Source organism: Ochotona curzoniae, unplaced genomic scaffold (assembly GCF_017591425.1).
Source record: "Ochotona curzoniae isolate NIBS_2020 unplaced genomic scaffold, NIBS_Ocur_1.0 scaffold_4506, whole genome shotgun sequence".
NCBI classification, from domain to species: Eukaryota; Metazoa; Chordata; class Mammalia; order Lagomorpha; family Ochotonidae; genus Ochotona; species Ochotona curzoniae.
In genome coordinates this window covers 45,354,730-45,375,824 of record NW_024467119.1, presented here as the reverse complement: position 1 = coordinate 45,375,824, position 21,095 = coordinate 45,354,730, and the positions used below count along the sequence as shown (strand labels likewise).

At 37.0% G+C, this 21,095-nt stretch overlaps 1 protein-coding gene across 3 annotated transcripts in view; it reads left to right on the top strand.

Annotated features, from left to right (window-relative positions):
* Positions 1 to 21,095, top strand: part of COL25A1 (collagen type XXV alpha 1 chain) — a 441,964-nt gene that overhangs the window by 242,865 nt on the left and 178,004 nt on the right. For all 3 annotated transcript variants that reach the window (XM_040966695.1, XM_040966694.1, XM_040966696.1), the window contains exon 5: positions 18,200 to 18,217. In XM_040966695.1, coding sequence (XP_040822629.1) covers positions 18,200 to 18,217 — 18 coding nt within the window. The remainder of the gene's footprint in view (positions 1 to 18,199; positions 18,218 to 21,095) is intronic.

The following is a 21,095-nucleotide window of genomic DNA, read 5'->3' as shown; positions in this document are numbered from 1 at the left end:
TCACCTTATTAGGAAAAAATCCTTTCATGGAAAAAAATTTTTAAAAATTAGTTTTTACATGAAAGAGTTGCAGAAAAAGGAGAAGCAGTGAGCTTCCATCTTCTGTTTCATTCCCCAAATGACTATAATAGCTGTAGCTTGGCTGGTCTGAAGCCAGGAGCTAAATGCTTTTCACTGATCTCCTACGTGGGTACAGGAGTCCAACAACTTAGGTAGTCCTCCATTGCTTTCCCAGGGCATTAGCAGGGAGCTGGACTGGAAATAGATCAACCTGGAAATAAACTTGTGCCCATATGGGATAGTGGCCCCACGGGATGAGGCTCAGTCTACTATGCCATGGTGCTAGACCCAGAAAATAAATTGAAATTTTTGGTCTGAGTGTTGGTAAGGTATATGATTAAAGAGATTTAGTAATTTTGAAAAATATCAAACCCTTCTTGTCATCAAAAAAAGCCATCATTATGTGAGGTTTCATCCTCTCTATATCATATTGCTGACAAAACTTGAGTGCTGAATGCCCTACAAAATAACAAGATTTTTTTAATGGAGCCACATTGTAGCATAGTGGAAAAAGCCTCCACCTACAACACCAACATCTCAAAATGGGCAGTGGTTCAAGTCCCAGCTGCTGCTCTTCTGATCCAGTGCCCTACTAATATATGGAAAAGTAGACTAGCATGACCCAAAGGCTTAGTCCCAAGTACGTAGCGTAGCAAGATGAAGCTCCTGGCTACCAGCTTCAGCCTGATCCAGACGTGGCCTTTATGATCATCTGAGAAGTGAACCAGCTAGAGGAAGATTTTAAATTGCCTTAGAGTTTAAACAGTGATAGTTGTCCAGAGAAACAACAACAAAAAATAGGGTATAATAGAGAGATAATTTGTATTTTATGGAAAAGGTTTATGTAATTGTAAGGGCTGGTAAGTCAAATTTGTAGGGCAGATCAGCAGATTGGAAATGTAGGTAGGTTTTCTGTATTGAATCTTGAGGTAGAATTCTTCCCCCCTCCCTTTTTCTCATATTTTTTAATTTTTGATGATCTTTACATTGTTGATTAGGGATCAGAGGGTCAAGCGTTGCAGGAAAATGGATAAGAGCATTGTTTCCACATTCTCTTTTTTCTTTCTTGTATCGAGGGAAGGGAAGAGACAAAGGTAGAAGCCACATCCACCCTCCCAACCATTCCAGGGTCTGATGTGGGGCATGCTCCGAGGGCACTGCTCAAGTGGTTTTGGTAGTTCAACTGTTCTGAACTGCTGCCCATCTCACCATTCCAAGCATGATGAAGTCTCTTCAGAATCCACTGGCTGACATAGTCCACCTTAGTATCTCCAGAATGCCTTCTTCTTTGAAAATCTTTTAGTCTAGAAGATTTCAACTGATGATTGACACATACTACACACACACACACACACACACACACACACACATTTTCTCTCTCTCTCTCATATACATGACACATTCTGTTGGGGACAGTTGGCTATACTTAAAGAATTGATTATGTCTGTAGAATATCATCATAGTACCCTCTAGACTAGTGTTTCACCAAATAATGGGGCACCATAGTTTAGCCAGATTGACACAGCCAATATAAAAAATGTTTTTAGAAAAGCATGTCTTCAAACTCTACTTATCCCTACAAATGATGCATAAATACATCCGACACTTGTCCTTTATTGCTTTATTCTCTTCTCTACAAGTCTTTTTTTCCTCCTCTATTGCTTTCCTTAATTCATCTTTCCTGTTTCACTTATACAACCTATAAGTAACTGTTATGTGTAAATACATATGCCTGACATTAGAGATCACAAATACCTTTTCATATAGTCATTCAAAGTTAGTCTTATGAAGTAAACAGAGCTGGTAGTGTTGCCTGTTTTACTCCAAAAGTAGTAGAGTGAGCCTCAGAGAAGGGAGTGACAGACCCACAGCACATGGCTCCTGAATGGTACATGGGCAAAACTAAGCTCTTGTAGGAAGGTGCACAAAAATTTCGTGGAATATAGAGTAAAAAGCATGTTTGTTTTGTTGCCACAACTTAGGGAATTGATACAGAACTTTTTCATGAAATATATTTTCTGTGAATTTTTTGAGAACCAATAATTTAATTTTTGAACAGCAAATACACTCCTTTTAGAAAGTGGCTACTCTCCTACTTGATGTATTTGATAATGAAACATTTCTGGGAGCCTGGCATGTGAAATACAAGTTAAAGACAAAGTGATTGGTGATGGCATTTCTTCCACCCAGAGTGTGTATGCATCATGGTGGAGAAGGAGTGCCTGAGAAAACTAGCAACAATGTAAATATTTAATTATTTTTACTGGAAAGTCATATTTACAGAGAGAAGGAGAGACAGTGATAAATATCTTCCATCCTCTGGTTCCATACCCAAATAGCCTCAATGGCTGAAGCCACGAACCAGGAGCTTCTTCTGTGTCTCCCACAGGTATAGGGTCTCAAATCATTGGGACATCCTCTGCTGCTTTCCTAGACCAAAAGCAGAGAGCTGGATGGAAAATGGAGCAACTGGGCCATAAACCAGTCCCCATATGGGATGCTTCAGTTGGAGGTGGAGGGTTAGCCGATTGAGCCAATATACCAGCTTCAGCAGAAGCAGTCTAAGGACTGAGAGGAGCTTGGATCAGGGAGCCAGAACACAGAGGCAGCCTCATCACTGCCCATTGCCTTGTATCTTCCTCCTGGCTCTAGACTAGAAATGGGAGAGTAGAAATGGGAACTAATGCATCCATATGAAATGGTTGAACCACCACTTCTTTCCATGAAAAAACAAATGAAATCCATATTTCTGAGGCTTGCCCACAGGAAAAAGAAAAAGAAAGTTTGGCAGGCACAGTAGAAACCCAATCTGGAAACTACAAATTTAAAAACAATTATTTTAAATTTCATATCACTAACTTCCTCTTGGAGGCTTCTGTTAGCTACATCCATGTTAGGGTTACTTCAGGGAGTGGGAATATAGGCATTCCAGAGCTTTGTGCTGCCCAGAGCCCATGAATTTTATAGAACACATGAAAGCATACTTCAGTTCTGTACCACAGACACAGCCTTTTATTCTGAGATATTATTTCATTCAGCAGTAGTAGACACACATACTTTGTCACTTGATTTGCAGCTTTGGGCATCATTTCAACTTGCTCTCTTCAAGACTCCATTATTAACAACCTATTGGCATGTAGTTTTAGGCTTTTTTTTTCCACAGGTGAGAGTAGAAATTGAAAGAGTGGATTAGAGTTCTCTGTAGGCACCCAGGATAATTTATCACTTTCTGTGGTAATTGGTGAATGTGTATATCTTTCACCATATGCAGCCTTCCATTTAGACTTCTAATCATTGGTAAGGAAAAAGAATAGATGTTTAAAATCCATCCCTTGGAGTGGAACTAATCAGCTTGTGGTTTCCATTCAGGTAGTCTGACCATTATCCAATATGCCTTATATGTCCTTGGATAGGAAATGACCTAAACTTCCACTTCCAGTTGTGTGGATTATTTGTCCTGATGCCCCCCTCCACTCCTTCCAACCTTCTACTTTGCATATTAAAGTTAAGCCTCTAATCATTGCTTCTTCATGTCTGGAAAGTTGATCTGGAGTTACCATTACATACAGACTTACTTTGTGCATTAAATGGCATGACTTGAAAAGAAACTGTTTTAGAATTCTGGTATTGTTTACTAGTTTGAAAGTTGTGTGAAAGATGAGGATTTATTCTTTTGCCTGACTAGATCCCCTGGGTTTTATTTGTTAAGAATGTTATTTTCCCATAGGCATTAGCTTTCCAGTTTAATGGAGAAAAAAGGTTTTTTAATCTTTACTTTAGTGATGAATAGAATTCAGGAAAAGAGAGTTTGAAGAGCATAAACAAGCTGATGGCAATTTCAGATTATTGGAGCATTTGAACAAGATAAAAAATGGTTTGACCTTGTATCAGATATCATCATTTATGTGAAACTCACTGCAGAAATTATGTATTTCCTATAATATGAAGTTTCCTTTCTGCAGATATTTAATCAAAAGCAAAAGGTAAGTGAATTAGGATTGAGAAACCTCACCATTGAGAGGGGGAAACTTTTATTTTGCCATTAAAATATATCATTAAAAAGCAGGAAATTCTGCCATGCCGATGTGCAGAACTTGCAGTATTTTCTTCAGACTCCAGTAACTAAAGCACTTAGGCTTCTGTTCTGTTGAAAGGAAGTTGAACAAAGAGGTTTTCTTCATGCAAATTATTCTGGAAATTGATCTGATTTATCTCTGTGTTGTGGCGGGACCTCAGTCTTTTGCCCTAAGATACAGTGCTAATAACCAAGTTGTGGCCTACCATGATACTTGCAATGATTTATAATACTTTCATTATAATGCCAGTAAATTAGACTCCATGGCCAACAGACACATTCTTTTGAGGAAGAGTTTGGTAACAGCAAAGGGATGGTTTACATTAGAATGCTTCTTATTGGGAACTGAAAGTCAGCCTCATTTCAGGTGTGAAATATTTGCTTGCTGCATCCTGCTTTTGTTGGCTTTTAAATAACCCGGAAATGTGGCCTGCTTTTAAAGCTGATATGATCATACTGAACCAAGGACATTTCTTTCATTACCTATTTGTTGTCACTTTGTCCTATGCTTTGCTGGATACACTTTTAGTAAACTGAGATGGTATCCTAGATTTTAGAATTTCAAATTTCTTTTATGTGATGGCCCAAACTAGCCAAATGGTGTTTGACTTCATCTATTCAGAGCATCATAAAAAGCCTGGTACTATAAATGTGTGTGCTTATATGCAACTTTGTCTCTGCTAAACATTTATATTATATGCTTGATTGGATACTAAGAGACCCATCATGAAGTTGTAGGTTTAAATATTTAGCACATGTTGGCTTCTAATTTCCTTTAGCACATTTAGAAACAATGCACTTGTCGACATCACAATGCTGACTTTTCACTTGGACTCTGTTATTGCTCAAATCTTTCTGCTATGTAGAAAAAAATAATTTATGGAAGAATCTTTGCCTGAGATTTATCTTCCAAACAAGGCAAGTCTTCGGAAGTCCACAGCTCTCTCGCATTTTTTAAATGGATGAGCTAAAAGTGGAACTTAGAAAGAATGTAAAGGGGGACATTGGCACCATCTGCAGAGGGACTCTGTTTACTACTGAGCTGATATACTTGAATAGAATGACATTACTCACTTTGATTTTACTGATTTTTAGAATGAACTCAAATGATATTTAGGTAAAGTTAATGTTTTACAAACAAAAGCATAAAAATTTATATAATCATGTCAATTGAATAATTTTTGGGTGTGTAAACATTACAATAAAAATGTTTTCTTCAGAGGTTATCAAAAAACTTTAATCTACATCATTGATCAAATGGGTTTACTGTTCTTTTTATTTCTTACATACTATTGCCTCCTGGCTAAGAAGCCTGCATCCCACTGTGTCATTCCTGGATTTCATTCCTGGCTCTGTCTCCTGACTCTAGCTTCCTGCCATGTAGACTCTACAAGGCAGTAGTGATGGCTTGAATGGGAGAACTGGATCAAGGTTCCAGCTTCCAGCTTTGGCCTAACCTGGCCCTAGATGTTGCAGGAATCTGAAGAGTAACCAGAAGATAGATCTCTCTCTTTCTACTTTTTCTACCTACTACTCCTGCTTAAAATTTTTTTCCTCTAGATTCACAAAACAAAAAGTTTCCAAATTTATTGTTTCCTTTAAATTTTTCGATAACCTGATTCAAGATTCCACTGAATTGTTTGACCTCCCTCTTCTGATTTGGGGCTGCCTTTCACTGTTCTTGCCTACCATTGCGACATGACTGTACAAACAAGGGGACCAGATTCCACTATACTACAGATGGTCTCCATGGGAATACACACAGGAGCTGAGGAGTACAGACTGGCTGTACACCTGTTGCCTGACTTCAGTGACAAATCCTCCCTCTGTTTAATGGCAGAACCAGTGACTGTTGTGAGAACAAAGGTAGTGCTACATAACTCTCACATCCTAGTTCATGCCGCATACACCTTTATGTTTTTGTGTATTATATGTGTGCATATGTTGTGTGAGTGGAGCTGAAGCTTTTCTCTGAAGTCTCCTTTCAATGAGAAAAAATAAATAGCTGAGGTTTGCACTTTGTCAAAGTCTGAAAAGATCGCTTTAGCAGACTTTATTTCTAGAGGTTTGTACTGCTTTAAGGAAGACTGGTGGGATAGCCTAATTTACTTCATGCATGCCAATTATTAATACAAATGACTACATTGACCTAGTTCCTTTTAGTTGCACAATTTCAGGAATGGCCAATCAGCCATGCCCCAGTCAGGCGCAGGGCCATTCACACATGGAGGCATACACTTTCTTCTCTCCCTGTTAGACTCCACACATGCTGTGGCTGCAGCCCCTGAAACCCATTCTTTATCCCTTGGCAGTTATTTAGAATCATTCAGGAAGAACCCACAGAGCTGCATCAGTAGAGGTAATTTAGACTGTTCTTTAAAAATTCTAAACTACATTCCCTTGCCTTGACTGACACTATTTCTATCACGAAATAAAAGCACATGCATTCAGGATACCATTGATAAAATTACAGTATCTGATTGAGTTATGTCATCACTAATTAGATGCTGTTATCTGTTTGAAGTAAAGGTAGCTTATTTTTCAATATAACTGGTTTTGTTAATGAGAGAAGGCTTTCATTTTTCCAATTTGAGCCTCCACCAGGAGGTTTTGGGAAGCGTGGGAACAGAGTTTAAGAAGCTGAAGATGTATTAAACCTGTGACTGTAAGTTGAAGGGTCTGTGCCTTACTTTTCCTTGCTTTTCTTCATCACTGAGCTACCTGCCATTTAATGGGTACCTAATAAATCCTGGCTGGATGGAATTTCTTAGATGTCAGAATGACTTCAGAAATCAAATTCTTATTATGTGTATTCCAGTGTCCTGTGGAAGTGTAACATACAGAACAGCTGTGTGGTATAACATAAAGAGCTGTGGTTTTGGAATTGGACATTCCTAGATGTGTCTGTCTCAGGATCTCTGCTGACTGGTTGAGTAGTCTTGGGCAAGTACAGCCACATCTTGATCTGAGCTGTACAGTAGAGTTGATGATGGTGCCTCTAATGTTGACAGAACCAGTTGCACAGTTCCTGGCATGACAGCACCATAAGTGTTAGCTGTTGAAGAAGCAAGCAGTTTAATTGGATACATAAGATACTAATATTTTTAACATAAGGGGAATGTAATGTCATGAACAAATTAAGGCAAGGCTGGCGCATTGGTTCAATTGGCTAATCCTCCACTTCCAAGGAAGGGCTAGCATTCTATGTGGGTACTGATTTGTGCCTCTGCTGCCACCCTTGCAATCCAGCTCCCTGTTTATGACTTAGGAAGCAGTGGAGGTTGGCCCAGGCCTTGGGACCCTGCACCCATGTTGTGAGACCTAGAAAAAGCTCCTGGCTTCAGATCAACTCAACTCTGGCAATGGTACCCATTTGGAGAATGATCTAGCAGATGGAAGAACTTTCTATCTCTCATTTTCTCTGTAAATCTGCATTTCCAGCAAAATAAATCTTTAAAACAAGCAAACAAACAAAGAATTAAGACAATGCTCTGTGGATATTGTAAGAAAGTGAAGTCGTATCTGCTGTAGGAAAGCAGGCAAAGCTTCATGAAAGAGCTGGGAATCCCCATGGTCTGGAAGGCATTTTTGGAGATGGAGTGAGCCAGGATATGCCAGGTTCAGTGAAGAGGCAATAAGAACATAGATTTGCCAGAATTGGAAGTCTGGAGAAGTTAAAGAAAATTGTCAGAAATCAAAGCCACTTCTCAGACCAGAGCCAGAGGCTCTGACTGCCAGGTCTAACTCTGCCTTAGAATTCGTTCAAATGAGATATTTGATTTGGTAGAATAGACTTGTAATTTTCAAAGTTAGTGGGTCCTTGATACTGGTGGCCTGAGTGAACTGAGGGACTTGGTTTTGCCTCAGGCATTCCACTAGCACTCTGCCCACACAGCTACTGCAAAGCTGAAGAATTGTATGACCTGATTGGTAAAGCTCATGGCCTTGTTGCAAAAGTATGGAAATGAGTTGTTGGCATAAATTCTTTTATTTCAGTTTATTATTTATTTGAAAGGCAGAGACAGAAATTAACCCCTGATTCATTCCCCAAATGCTCACAGACAGCTGAGGGCAGACCAAACCAAAGCAATGAGCTGGGACTGTGACCCAGATCTACCACATGAGTCTCAGGGACAGAAATGTAGCTGGTGCTTAAACCCAGCAGCTCTGAATTGGGGTCCAGACATGCCTTACTTCACCTTGACTACTGAGCCAAACACCCTCACATCATGCAAATTCTATGGAAATAACTCATTAAGAGCAATTTCAGAAGACAATGTCTTTTGACATTATTATTTTAGACAGGAAATTTAAAAATTGAAGTCACTCTACTTCCAAGGAGTCTTGGGTCCGTACTGGATAAATATAGATAATAATATCTTTATACAATATTGCTATAATTAAGAATTAATAGAAACATACAGTAAGTAAAATAAACTGAAGCCTTATTTTAAACTGTTACAGCATTGCTGCTGAAAAGTATAACTATATACATACATGTAATTGTATATACATCTATACACACATATACTAATTGTGGTAGTTACCAATTGATAAAGAATGTTCATACCATACCTGAAACTGGTTTGACATTTATGGAACTTAATCTTGTTATAATTTCCTCAACTTAGAATTCAATAACAGCAAAAATTCTGACTTCCCGATGATTAAATGCAAGGGACTCCTTGTGATCCTCATTTTAATCAACTTTTTTTTTTTTTTTACTTCTGTGCACGTAACATGAAGTAAATGAAGTAGGCTTACTCATTCAGGGAAGACATCTCATCATGCACAACACAACTAAAAAAGGATATGCATGGGAGTGGAGGCGAAGCCCAATCTCTGAACGGACACTAGCACCAGCTCCTGTGAGGAGTTGCAGATCCTGCTTCGCACTCAGTCTTGCTAAGGAATATAGGTGGAATGCTATTTTTTTTCTTTACCATACATACGATAGAAATAGCTGAGAGTCCTTGAACCAACTCTCTGCTGCCTTACAAATATTCAATACTTTCCCTCTGTTTAAATGGCATAGCTCAAAATGTACAATTAATTTGGCAATTTCCAGTAATAGCTTTTTTTTTTGCAACAGAATTATATTATGTATTCAAATTTGCTTCATGAAAACTGAAGAGACCAAAATTTACAAGTATAGTAGTTCTTAAGTATTCAGAGTTCTTGACTCTTCTAATGATCACAAGACAACCAGCATCTCATCATACACCTGAGTACTGATTTCAAGCATTTGAAAAGCTTTCTCTGTATGTGCATGCTGTATTGGCATACTGTAGCTTAATGACAATAAATGATTGGGATGTTTCCAATCTTGATTTGTGTGACTATTCCTAATTATTATTTTTAAAAATTTCCTTTTGGAGACACTCTGCCTTTTCTTTACCTTCAGAATTCTCCACTCAGTGGTTCTTACTGGAGGTGAATGACTAGTTCCTAAAGAGTTCATAGATCAACTTAAGATTTTCTTTGCATTTTAGCAAGGTGTGAATGCTTCATATGTGGATATTGCTAACTGTAGAAGCTAGATATTTTAATCTGTCTAAAAGAAAGTTAAAAATGTTTGATCCTGTCTTCTCCTGGATAATCTTACCCACACCTCTTGCTTTAGCCACCAGCATAATGCAAGTAAGATTCCCTATGTATTCAAATGTTTGTATTCTGACTTTCCCTTCTAGAAGCTGTGTGAGTAAGCTTTGAAACTTGAGTCATTCAAGTGCAAAATATTGGAAATGATTCCTACTTTTCAGGATTATTGCAGCTGAGATTGTGTTGGTAAAGCTCTTAGTAGCGATCATGGTATGACCCAAACATCTGCATCCACAAAGCACATGAGCTTGTCCCCTTGCAGAGCCTCTTCCCAATTTCGAAAGGAGTCCTCAGTTTTAGAATTTGCCTCACTAGAGTAATAAGCATTATGTGACTCATGCATCATGAATTAATGGACTCTGATGTTAAAAATTTGCTAGCATGCGTTTTATATACAGAACATACAAGACAGCTTCGAAGAGCATTGGGAAATACAGCTTTTAGTACAGTATTTAGAACATAAGAATTGAGCACTTACATACATTTAATCAGACTAGGAGATATTTATAAATTGTCTTCCAGTATTTATCTGGAGCAATTAGAACACAGTTTCAAGGGTGTTATTCAACATGGCAAAACCCAAATATTCATTATAAACAATGCAATAAAATTGAAGTAATTCAAATTGCTTTAGTGTTCTTTCAAAGGAATACGTTTTTCAAAATGTAGAAGCTTAACAGGTGTCTCCTCTCAAAAGTATTCTGCTTATTGTATCCTACTCTGCTAATCATTTATTTACACCTTGGAAGCCAATCCTGGCTCCCTGTCAGTTCGTGGAACAGCTTGGATGACTGCAGTGCTTTAGAAATATGATACACATTTGTAGTCACACTATAAGCTCTTTGACTCCAAGAAATCATATAGCTGAATTCCATCCCAAATATTTTGGTTTGCAAAATGGCAAAGATTCTGACAAACTCTGCCTGCCAGCACCCCTAGCCTATGAGCAGCAAAGGGCTTCCATCGCTGCCTGCGTAGCTTTCTCACCCCTTCTCCACACCCACCTCCTCTAGAGACTAATGTGGGGTAGGTACAAAGGTAAATTAAATTCCCATGCTTGCTGAATTTTGGAGAATATGTTTTTGCAACATTCTTCCAGCTACTTATAAATATCATCAGTCAGGAGAAAGCTGGAAACTGGAATTCAAATCACTCTTCCAGTGCTTTCAAAGAGTCTAATATGGAAAAAATTTAGCAATGTAGTTAGGGTTCTGTTTCAAAGTCTTGGACAGTTGGCTAGGAATCCCATGATAATACATTTCTTTAACCAACAAATTAGCAGAATGTTGAGATATATAGGAAACTATGAGGATAAAATAATTGCCTGTGATCGCACCACCCAGAGATAATCCATCTTTGCATGTTTTTTTCTTTCGTCTTTCTTTCCCTTCCTCCTTCCCTTTCCTTTCTCTTTTTTTTTAGATAAGTAGATTTGTAGCCATATGTGTGAATACATATGTTTACACACATAAAACTGGATCATAGAAAATGTATAACCAAAATTATATATGCTACAATTAATACAATGTACAAGTATACAATTCATAATTGGAATAACTGCATTTTTTATATTCCTGCATAAAAAGATAATTAGAGATATATATGTATACAGAAAGATGTAAACCTTATTCATAATAGTAATTTTCTAAATAAGCCTCAATGTATTGTTAGGAATTTAATGTATCTTAATTATGAAAGATGTGGAATTATTGGTTTTTTTTTTTTACTTCATGGTTTGTATGTGAAATGTAAATGTAAAAACCATGCAACTGTAAATATATATGTTGTATATACAACAATATATACATATGTACTGTTATATATAACAACATATGCATATATTTAGATTTCATATATGTATGTATGCATATATATGTGTATGTATATATATATAGAGAGAGAGAGAGAGAGTTGTTTATTTTAAAGACAGATAGCTCCTATGCACTGACTCACTTCCCTAATCTCTGCAATGATCAGGGCTGTACTAGGCTGAAGCCAGGACACAGGAATTCACCCTGATCTTCCTTGTGGGTGGCAGGAACCCAACCACTTGATGTATCACTGCTGCCTCCCAGGGTGCACATTAGCAGGAAGCTAATTGCTGTATCAGATGCTTTTGCTGCATGCGAATGCTTTTAATGAGAAAATATGTACACAATAAAATCTTTTTGCTTTTCCTAAGTTCCATATAGGAACACTTAAACATGAAAAATACATTTTAATTTATTAGACAGTATATCTAATTAACATGAGAAACACTTGTCAATTATTTAAAGTGAGTGAGTTTTAATTTATGAAAGACACCTATCATGAAAGTAATTTTCTAAGTGTTGAATCATTTTTATTTTTTAATTGTTGAATCCAATAAAACTAACCCCTGGCTAGTTCTTGTTCCTTTTTTCTCAGGTTTTAAAAAAGAAATACCTATTGGGTTTAATATTAGTTATTTTTCTTGAGGAGAACATGACTTTCCTTCCCAGCATGAAAATCCCTGAGGATTAAGTGTTTTAAAGACTCTTATCTAGACAATATGTGACTGCAGTTAAGATATCAATTATTAATATCTCTCCTATAGAGCCCCACAACAGGTAACATAAATTATGAATTATGTTGATTTCACTCAAGTGAATGAGAGTCCTTAAAAACAAAAATAGCTTATACATGGGGGGGATGATGCTGTCTTAGCACAACCATTCTCTGATTAATATATATTATTCATAATGCCTTATCTCTTCAATTGCTTTTCTCTCTAGTATACTACTTGCATGGCAATTAATTTTAGGAACTAATAGTCTAAATTTAAATTGAATAAATTGTCAGCTTTGGATTCAATGTCTATTTTAAATGGTTGTGTTTGTATAGCATAATTTTATAAAGTAATTTGATCAAATATTTTTAAAGAAAGATTTATTTCTTTGAAAGAATAAGAGACAGAGGCAATCTTGCACCCACTGGTTCATTCCACAAATGGCTGCAGCAGTCAGACATGGGCCAGGATGAAGCCATGAGCCTAGAACTCCTTCAAAGGTAGTAGGGGCTCAAATATTTGGGCCATCTTCTTTTGTCTTTCCAGATGCATTGGCAGGGAGCTGGTTCAGACACAGAGAAGCCTAGACTCAAACCAGTGTTCTGATAATGGAATGCTGACATTACAGGTGGCAGCTAACTCACTATACCACATTACCAGCCCCCAAATATTTTCTGCATTAAATTGATGTGGTGGCTTAATCAAATTAGAGGGTGTTTTTCCCCCTTGAGATATAACTCTCCTGGTGTGCCCTTGGCACATGTTCATCGTTGTGCAGTGGTAGGTATCTGTGTCTTCTCTGAAGCATCTATCTCTGGTTGGCTTATTACCCTTTTGATTGTCCAAATAGGATTCACTGAGGCAGGAGATTTCCTCTAAACATAAATGCATTTGTTTTGCAGTGAACAAACAAAGAGAACCCTTTCTGGAATGCTGTAGTGAAAAGTGAAAACTTATATTTTAAAAATACAAGTTTGTAATGTCATAGTGATCCTAATTATTTATATATATATATTTTTAAATATATATATCATTATAGATACATGTAATATATATATATATAATTTTGTCAACCCTCTTTGGCCCAGTAAAAAATTTCTCATCTTTCAGCAGTTCAGTGGTTGTTTCTGAGCACTTTTTGGCTTGGATGCCGGAATATTGCAGAATAAATGTGCACAACTTCATAGGAGTTGAGTGCTGCTTCCTGGTGAGACTAATGTAAAGTGCATCTAATCCACTTGCTGGCACAGAGTTTAGATCAAACCACACCTCTTAAAAGATTAAGGGATCCTCTGAGATGGTGCAGTTAGGACCCAGGAGCTAGATACTCCCTCCTGCTGTTGAAGGCCTCCTGCCCCTGGACAATCCTGTTGCCACTAAGAATTCCCTTGATGTGAATCTAAAGTTTTATCTGACTGCCTACTACATGTGCCATGTCATAAAAACAAAAATTAGCTTGCCGTATCAGTGTGAAAATTTGAGAATTTGTAATGGATAATGAAATTATAGTAATCATCTTCAAATGAATTTTTAATTTTAGATTGCTTGATAATATAAAACAAAAATTAATTCTCTCGATGATGTAAATCTGAATCTGAGTGTATTAAAAATGTTGATCAGGCTTGGATTTCTTAATGATAAGGTTCTGAGAGGCAGTTCTTTCTAATTACCTTGAGAGGAATTAGTACCTTTTAGAGTTGCTCCAGCAACACATTCCCTCCAGTTTTTGTATATGAAGGTGTTTTCACTTAAAATTGATCTCAGCAAAGTCTGTTATCCTAATAATTTCAAAATGACACTGTGCCTTAAAATGGCAATTATTATGCTTCTGTGAGTGTGTGTGTGTGTGTGTGTGTGTGTGTGTGAAAAAGAGAGAAAGTGAGAGAGAAAAGGAGCATTTGTTCCGTCTTAAAAGAAATGACAGGAATGACACAGATTTACCACCCATAAAAAAGTCTCCTGTAGTGAAACTAATTGCCCCCAGTCAGATACCTAAATGACTTTGTCAATTTTGCAAAGAGTATTTGCACATTTTGGCAGCCATGATTGTGTTAATAGACCTACAAAAATGGTTCACATGGCTCTTTAATTGCCTCAAGAAACAGTGTATGTGCCCCTGATAGGTTGCCTCATTTATCATGTTGCATTGTAGTTTACTTTTCCTCCAAGAATTTTGGACTTCCTTTGAGCACTTTCCGCACAAAGCCTCAGCTACTGGCTGATTGTTTTCTACCATACTGTTCTCATTACCACTTTTCAAGTTGACTCCTGCTGTTACTTTTCCTTCTTCAGGTGCCTGGCCTGCCCCCAGGGCATTGTATTTAGCTGTTGACTTGCCATAGATCTGTGACACCCAGCACCTAGCTTTCTCCACTTTATGTGCATGATTCTGACTTTAGTATTTCAGTGGTATAAATGTTGTGCCTGGTATAGCTCTCAGTTATACTAGATTTGAATATTTATTTGCAGACACATTTTAGTGACTTGCTTGAGGGAAAAATAGTCTTTTCAATAATTCAGTTTTTGGACTTTTTATTTTTAATCAACAACCTGTGTTTTTTTAATGTGAGTTGCAATTTAGAGCTACTTACTTAGGGTTTCCTTTAAAAAATCAAAAAAAGTTAACTTTCACAGTTAATTATAAATAATGTTTTCTAGTGATTGTAACAGAGTAGAAAAACATGAGTTAATGGATGAAAATTCTTGTATTTCTGAATGAAATTGAATGAAATACTCAGAAGCAATGTAAAGAAATTCTGAGGTCTGTTGATTTGTTTGTTGGTTTGGGAGATGAGTACGAGACTGAGCCCACACACTCCAGTGAAGTGTTCCAGATCCAAAGGATAGTTTTGAGTTTCTCTGCTCTGCTGACTCCATTGGGTCCTCTTCATATTGTTACCCACCTTTAGTTCTTTGTTCAGTTGCAAATAGAAATTGATAAGAGGCCAATATGCAACTCAAAGAGCAGGACAGGAAGAGGATTGGGACTTGTTCCCCTGTAGGAGTGGAATAGGTACTTCTATGGGAGTGGAGAGACCAGCTTGTTATCCCTGGACACAAGGCGTTTAGATAAGCTCACAGCCTGGAGTTCTGATCTGTATCTCTGGTTATAAGGCACCTGGGTTTTGTACCTGGCTCTGCATTCTGGCCAGATGCTGTTATGAGGTTTGGTTTGTTTGTTTGGGTTTCTTTGTTTGTTTCTTGTTTTTGGGTTTCTGTTCAAATTACACTCAAAGTGGACAGCATTACTCACTGCCACCTCTCTAGAAAGCTCACAAGTCAGTCACATTTTACTAGTCTGGGCTTTTGTACAGATTAGAAAAACCTCAAACAACTTTTGAGGGAGTCGTCTATGGTTTTAGAGTGTGGAGTCTCCTTGCTCCTGGTTGAGTTGGAGTTGGAGATGGTCCTGTGTTAGGAGTGGGAGTGGAGGTGAGTGTAGGGGAGCTTGAATTTTGGAGTCTCATTATCCCATGTTCCCATTCAGTTCACACTTCAGTGTCTGACCTTGGCATGCGCACAGAAACCTCTTCATTCTTCGCTTTCTGGCTTTGTCCAGATGACTCTGTCATGAAGACTATAAAACTCCAGTTGTTGGATGGTTTTCTTACAAATATTTTGGGAGTCTGCTAGTGAATAGATTGTTACATCATATTGATTGTGGCACTTGGTGTACTCTATTCTGGAATATGGGTAAGATTTGTAAGCTTTGTATTTAAATACTGTGTGTTTTAGGGCAAAATCACCTAATATGCCATATTGTATGCCTTGTTTTTCCAGAATGCCTTAACACCAACTGCTTCCATTTTTTACTATTGCCCACCTACACTTAGGTACAGCCACACATTGCACAGTCTTGAAATTCATTTCACAAATTATAGCAATCTGAGTTGTCTGGAGTAGTAGGCTTTCCAATGTCTATACAGAAGTCAACTTTTTACTTTACTATCATTTACTATGTATATTTTATATAATAATATGTATACGCTATGCTAAATTATTTGCATAACAGCAGTCATTCCACATTTTAAAAATGGACAGAAGTCTATCAATTGTAGGACAACCAGAGGAACTAAACCAAGTAGATTGCTCTGAAGAAGTTCATTCTGATTTTAAAGAATCCTACATTTTAATTTTACATTTTAATTTAGACATAACACATATAAGAGATGTCATATATCCTGGGGTTCTGTAAAACTATACTTTCACAGTTCTGAGTTTGCATTAGCTCTCAAAGTCCAAAAGCTTAAACTTTCTGGCTTACATTTACCAGAAAGTCCAAAAGCTTAAACCTGAGAGACAGAGCAAGGGTGTATATTGTAATTTTGTCTAACACAGTGGTTTGGAAAGATCTATATTTACATTCAAGTGCAAAGTCCTGCATTTGTAAGCTTTTGATTAAAAACCTCTGTTTGTTCAGTGGAAACTTTGAGGCTCTCTGTTCTTCTCAAGATGCTTTGGTCTGCAAGGCACAAGTTATAGGCTGGGTAGGGATCTAGCAGCAAAGATGTACACCATATTAGTCAGAAGTAATTGAGAGGTTCTTGTGTGTTCTCTCTTGAAGAGAGCACTTGTACCATGATTGAGCACATCTTCAGATGACTTTGAGCTTGAACTTCCAGAAAGAAAGACAGAATGGAAAAATGCATAAACTTCTAAATTAAGCATGGCATTAAATTCTGGCTTTTCTACCTATCAACTTATTCTTCTCAGTCTCACCTTTTCCATTTGAAAGTTACATGGCAGTCTGGAAGTAAAATACAAAGAAGGTAATATACAGGACAACACAATGGAAAAGTGGTGATTGATAAGGAATTACTAACAAAGGATTAGGGTAACTTCCACATTAACTTGTTTTGATTCCCCCTCCTGATTTGGGAGATGGGGAGAGAACCAGAGGTTGATCTTTCCACTGGCTCTCTTTCCAAATGCCTATAGTGGCCAGGTTTCTGTGAGGCCAGAGCCAGGAGCCTGGAACTCCGTCCAGGTTTCCCCCATAGGTACAACAGGCCAAGAATTTGGTCCATCTTCTGTTGCTTTTCTGGGCACACCAACTGGGAGCTGGATCATAAGTGAAGCAGCCAATGCATAAACTAGCACCCATGTGGGATGCTAGCATGCAGCTTAACTTGCCGTACCACAATGCAGCCCCTTTTGTCAACTTAAACAATAACATAGTGACATTCAAAGTGGATTGGATTAGCCAGAGATTACATGATCTATTGATTTTGTGAGCAACTGTGAAATTTAATGATCCAAAGAGCTTCTGTTCTTTTACAATGTCCATAGGTTGATGATGCATAGCAAAAGGTATGTATTTATAAAATATAATGTTAGAACAATAAGAAATACAGAGGCTCAGGGAATTCTAAAACCAAGATATCTGCTGCTTCTTTTGGAACTCTATGTCATCTTTTAGTTATTGTTTTATTTAGTTGAAATACAATGAGAGAGAATAATATCCTCCATCTTCTGGTTGATTTCCCAAATGCTCACAATTGCTGGGGCTGGGCCAGTTCAAACTTGGGAGCCAGGAATTCAATCCAGGTCTTGCACAGGGCAGCGGGGCCTAAATATTTGATTTACCACCAGATATTTGGAATAGGGAGAAGAACTGGGACTCACAAACCTAGGATAATGCAAGTTATAATTGTCCTTCTGCTTTTGATTTTCTCCCATTGAATTCTGGGTGTGCTGAACTTTCAAATTGTCTTGGAGTTACACATAGTAGTCTGTAACAACAATATTTTTCAAATAACATGGTATGAAAGTATTATGATGTAAAATGATTTTAAAAACACAAAGATGAATTTGTTCTGAGGTATTATTACCTTCAGAAATATTTTTAAGGATTTTACAAACTAATTTTTGTGTGGAAAAACATATTTAAGATAACAGTTTGTAATTGTTTTTGTTTTTCCTCTTTTCAATTTCAGGGTCAGCCTGGTCCTCAGGTAAGTAAATTCTTTCCTAACAAATTAATTCCAATTTAGTGTTTTCTCAGTGTGGTTTTTCTGCAACTTTTTTCAAAGAATATGAGAACACTATTAAGTTATACTCAGGACACCACACAGTAGACCAACTATTTTCCAGGGGTTAGCTGTGGGGCCTCTTCAGGTTTGCCTGAGACAGATCAGCTGTTGGACCAGATGGCAAGTGTAACGATAGGCATGACATAAAGCCAAACTCCTAACTGAACTGAACTGATGCCATGGGGCTTCAGTGTAAGACAATGTGAGTTAGTGCTGTATATGAACTGGTTTGCACTGGGCACTGATTAATCACATACAGTAATGTTTCTGTAAATCCATGCAGATTATCCCTACCACAAGTCTCTTCACTGCTTTTCATTCATTTAAGACAGATACTAAATTAGTTCTACATTTTCAGTATACAATAACTGCTGAATATGGTTGGCAATTAAATGTAATGCACGCAACAGTATACTTTGAGACTTAAATCATGTTGAAAAAATAAACAGATTTTAGGAAGGTTTGAGGTGAGTATATGTAGAGATGGAAGTACAAATGAAGAATCAGAAATGAAGAGTCATACTAAGTTCAAACTCAGTCAACATCAGACTTGATATAAGTTCTAATTTTAAGCCATGGAATGCTATACCGTAAGCATTGGGGTTGTTCGCATTTTAACAGTGAGATATCTTAATACAATTATTGAGCTCCTCTCCTATCTCACTCCCTTGGATGTACAAAATGCTCTCGGTAGTTTCACAAATAAATAACGTGAGTGTTCTGAAGTCCATATCGTAAACATCTGCTACATACTTATCCTAACAAAAAAATAGAAGAATATGTATTTTGAAGCAAACTTTTATTCCAACTTTTTAACAGCTTAAAAAAAATCTGACACCTAAAAACACATACATTTGTGGAAACCATGTGATGTTTTACTTCATTGTGTGGTGATGTCCAGTTGCAGTAAACTTATCTGTCACCTCAAACAATTTCTTTATGATGAAAGTACTGAAAATCCTCTTGTCTAGTTTTTAGTACATTGTCATTTTCTGTAGTTTCTCTACTTGTATGGTAATATAACATATTATAGAATTTCTTACTTTTATTTAACTGTAACCTTAAATAGCCTTTCCCTCTTCTGTTGTCCTATTTTTCTCAGATTCTGCTAGCCAGAATTAAACTCTTAATTTGTATAAGGTCAGCTTTTTGAATTAGCTGAAAGAGTGAGATTATGCTGTAATTATGTTCTGTGCTTGGCTTGAGCATTTTAGTTTTCATAATCACTAGCAGTTCCATCTATTTTCTTGCAAATAGGATTTCATACTTTAATGATTGTATATTTATAGTTCTCTATGTACATGTATTTCATTGTGTATATCATTGTGTATATCCATCCATCAAGTGATGGACATTTCAGTTGCTTCTAGCTTTGATTTTTGTGAATACTCTTGGCAATAAACATGGAAGTGCAGTTGCCTCTGATAGATTGGTTTAATTTCCCTTGGATATAAGTCCAGTACTATGATTGCTAGATCAAATGATAGTTCTATTTTTAAATTTTTAAGGAATCTTCATACTCTTTCCCCAAGGACTACTAATTTGCATTTCTACCGACAGTGTACAAGGCCTTCTCTCCAACATCTCCCTAAAACTTTGTCTCTCTCTTTCTCTTTCTCTTTATCATGAGCAATCTAACTGGAGTGATATGATATCTCATGGTTTTGAACTTTTTTTCCTGCTATCCACCCTTTTTATTAACCTGTTGACTGTTTGAATGTTTTTACTAAATGTCTACTCAGATCTATTGTTCATCTTTTATTTGGATTATTTGTATTTTTGCTATGGAGTTGTTAGACTTGTTTGTAGATTCTGGTTGCTAACTTCTTATCAGAGACTGATTTCAAGTATTTCTCTAATTCTGTAAGTTGCTTCTTCACTCTGTTACCTTTGCTATGTGGAAGTACTTTTGCTCGATGTAATCACACTTTCGTAATTTTACTTCTCTTTCCTGCACTTTCATGGTCTATTCCAAAACAATCTACCCATGTCAGCATCCTAACCCACTTATCACATGTTTTATCCTAGTGGGATAAAACATCCAAGGCTTCATTTTTAGGTGATTTTTGTGCATGGTGAGATAATAGGCATCTTGTTTTACTCTTCTTTATGTGGGTATTCCATTTCCCCAGCACTGTTTATTGAAAAGACTGTCATTTTTCTAATGCACGTTCTTAATACCTTTGTCAAAAAACAGTTGGCTATGGGTGTCTGGGTTTATTTACAGATTTCTCATTTTATCCTCCTTTCTGTGCTAATACCATATTGTTAATTATGATGGTCTTGTGACATATTTTAAACCATAGTTAATCTCTACTGTTTCTTGTTTCTCAAAAGTATTTAGGCTTTTAGGGTTTTTTTTTATGGCTACCTACACAATTTTAGTAGTGTGTTTTCTATTGTATTATTCTAGAGGTCTATTTGATCAGTTAATTGCCTTGGGTAGCATGGACATTTTCACAAATGCCTTTTCTTTCTAATTTCTTTCACCATCTCATTTCTTTAATTTTTTTCATTTTTTTCTCTATTGTTTTTCATGGCACAGTTTAATAGACAAAGGGTTCCCCCTCTCCATTTCCCTTTCCACTCTTCTGTTTTTCCCATATTATTACAGTTGTATAGTCCTTCAGCAGCAGTCACAAGTCCAATATTCTGCTGTTTACGTGGATCATGACATTGTATGTTTAGACAATGGTAGAAAGTCTAGTGTCATATTGTCAAGACACATTTAACAGTTTCATTGGGGGTCCTTTTATTCACGAGTAGAGCTGCATCCTGCAACATATCTTCACTTCCCAGT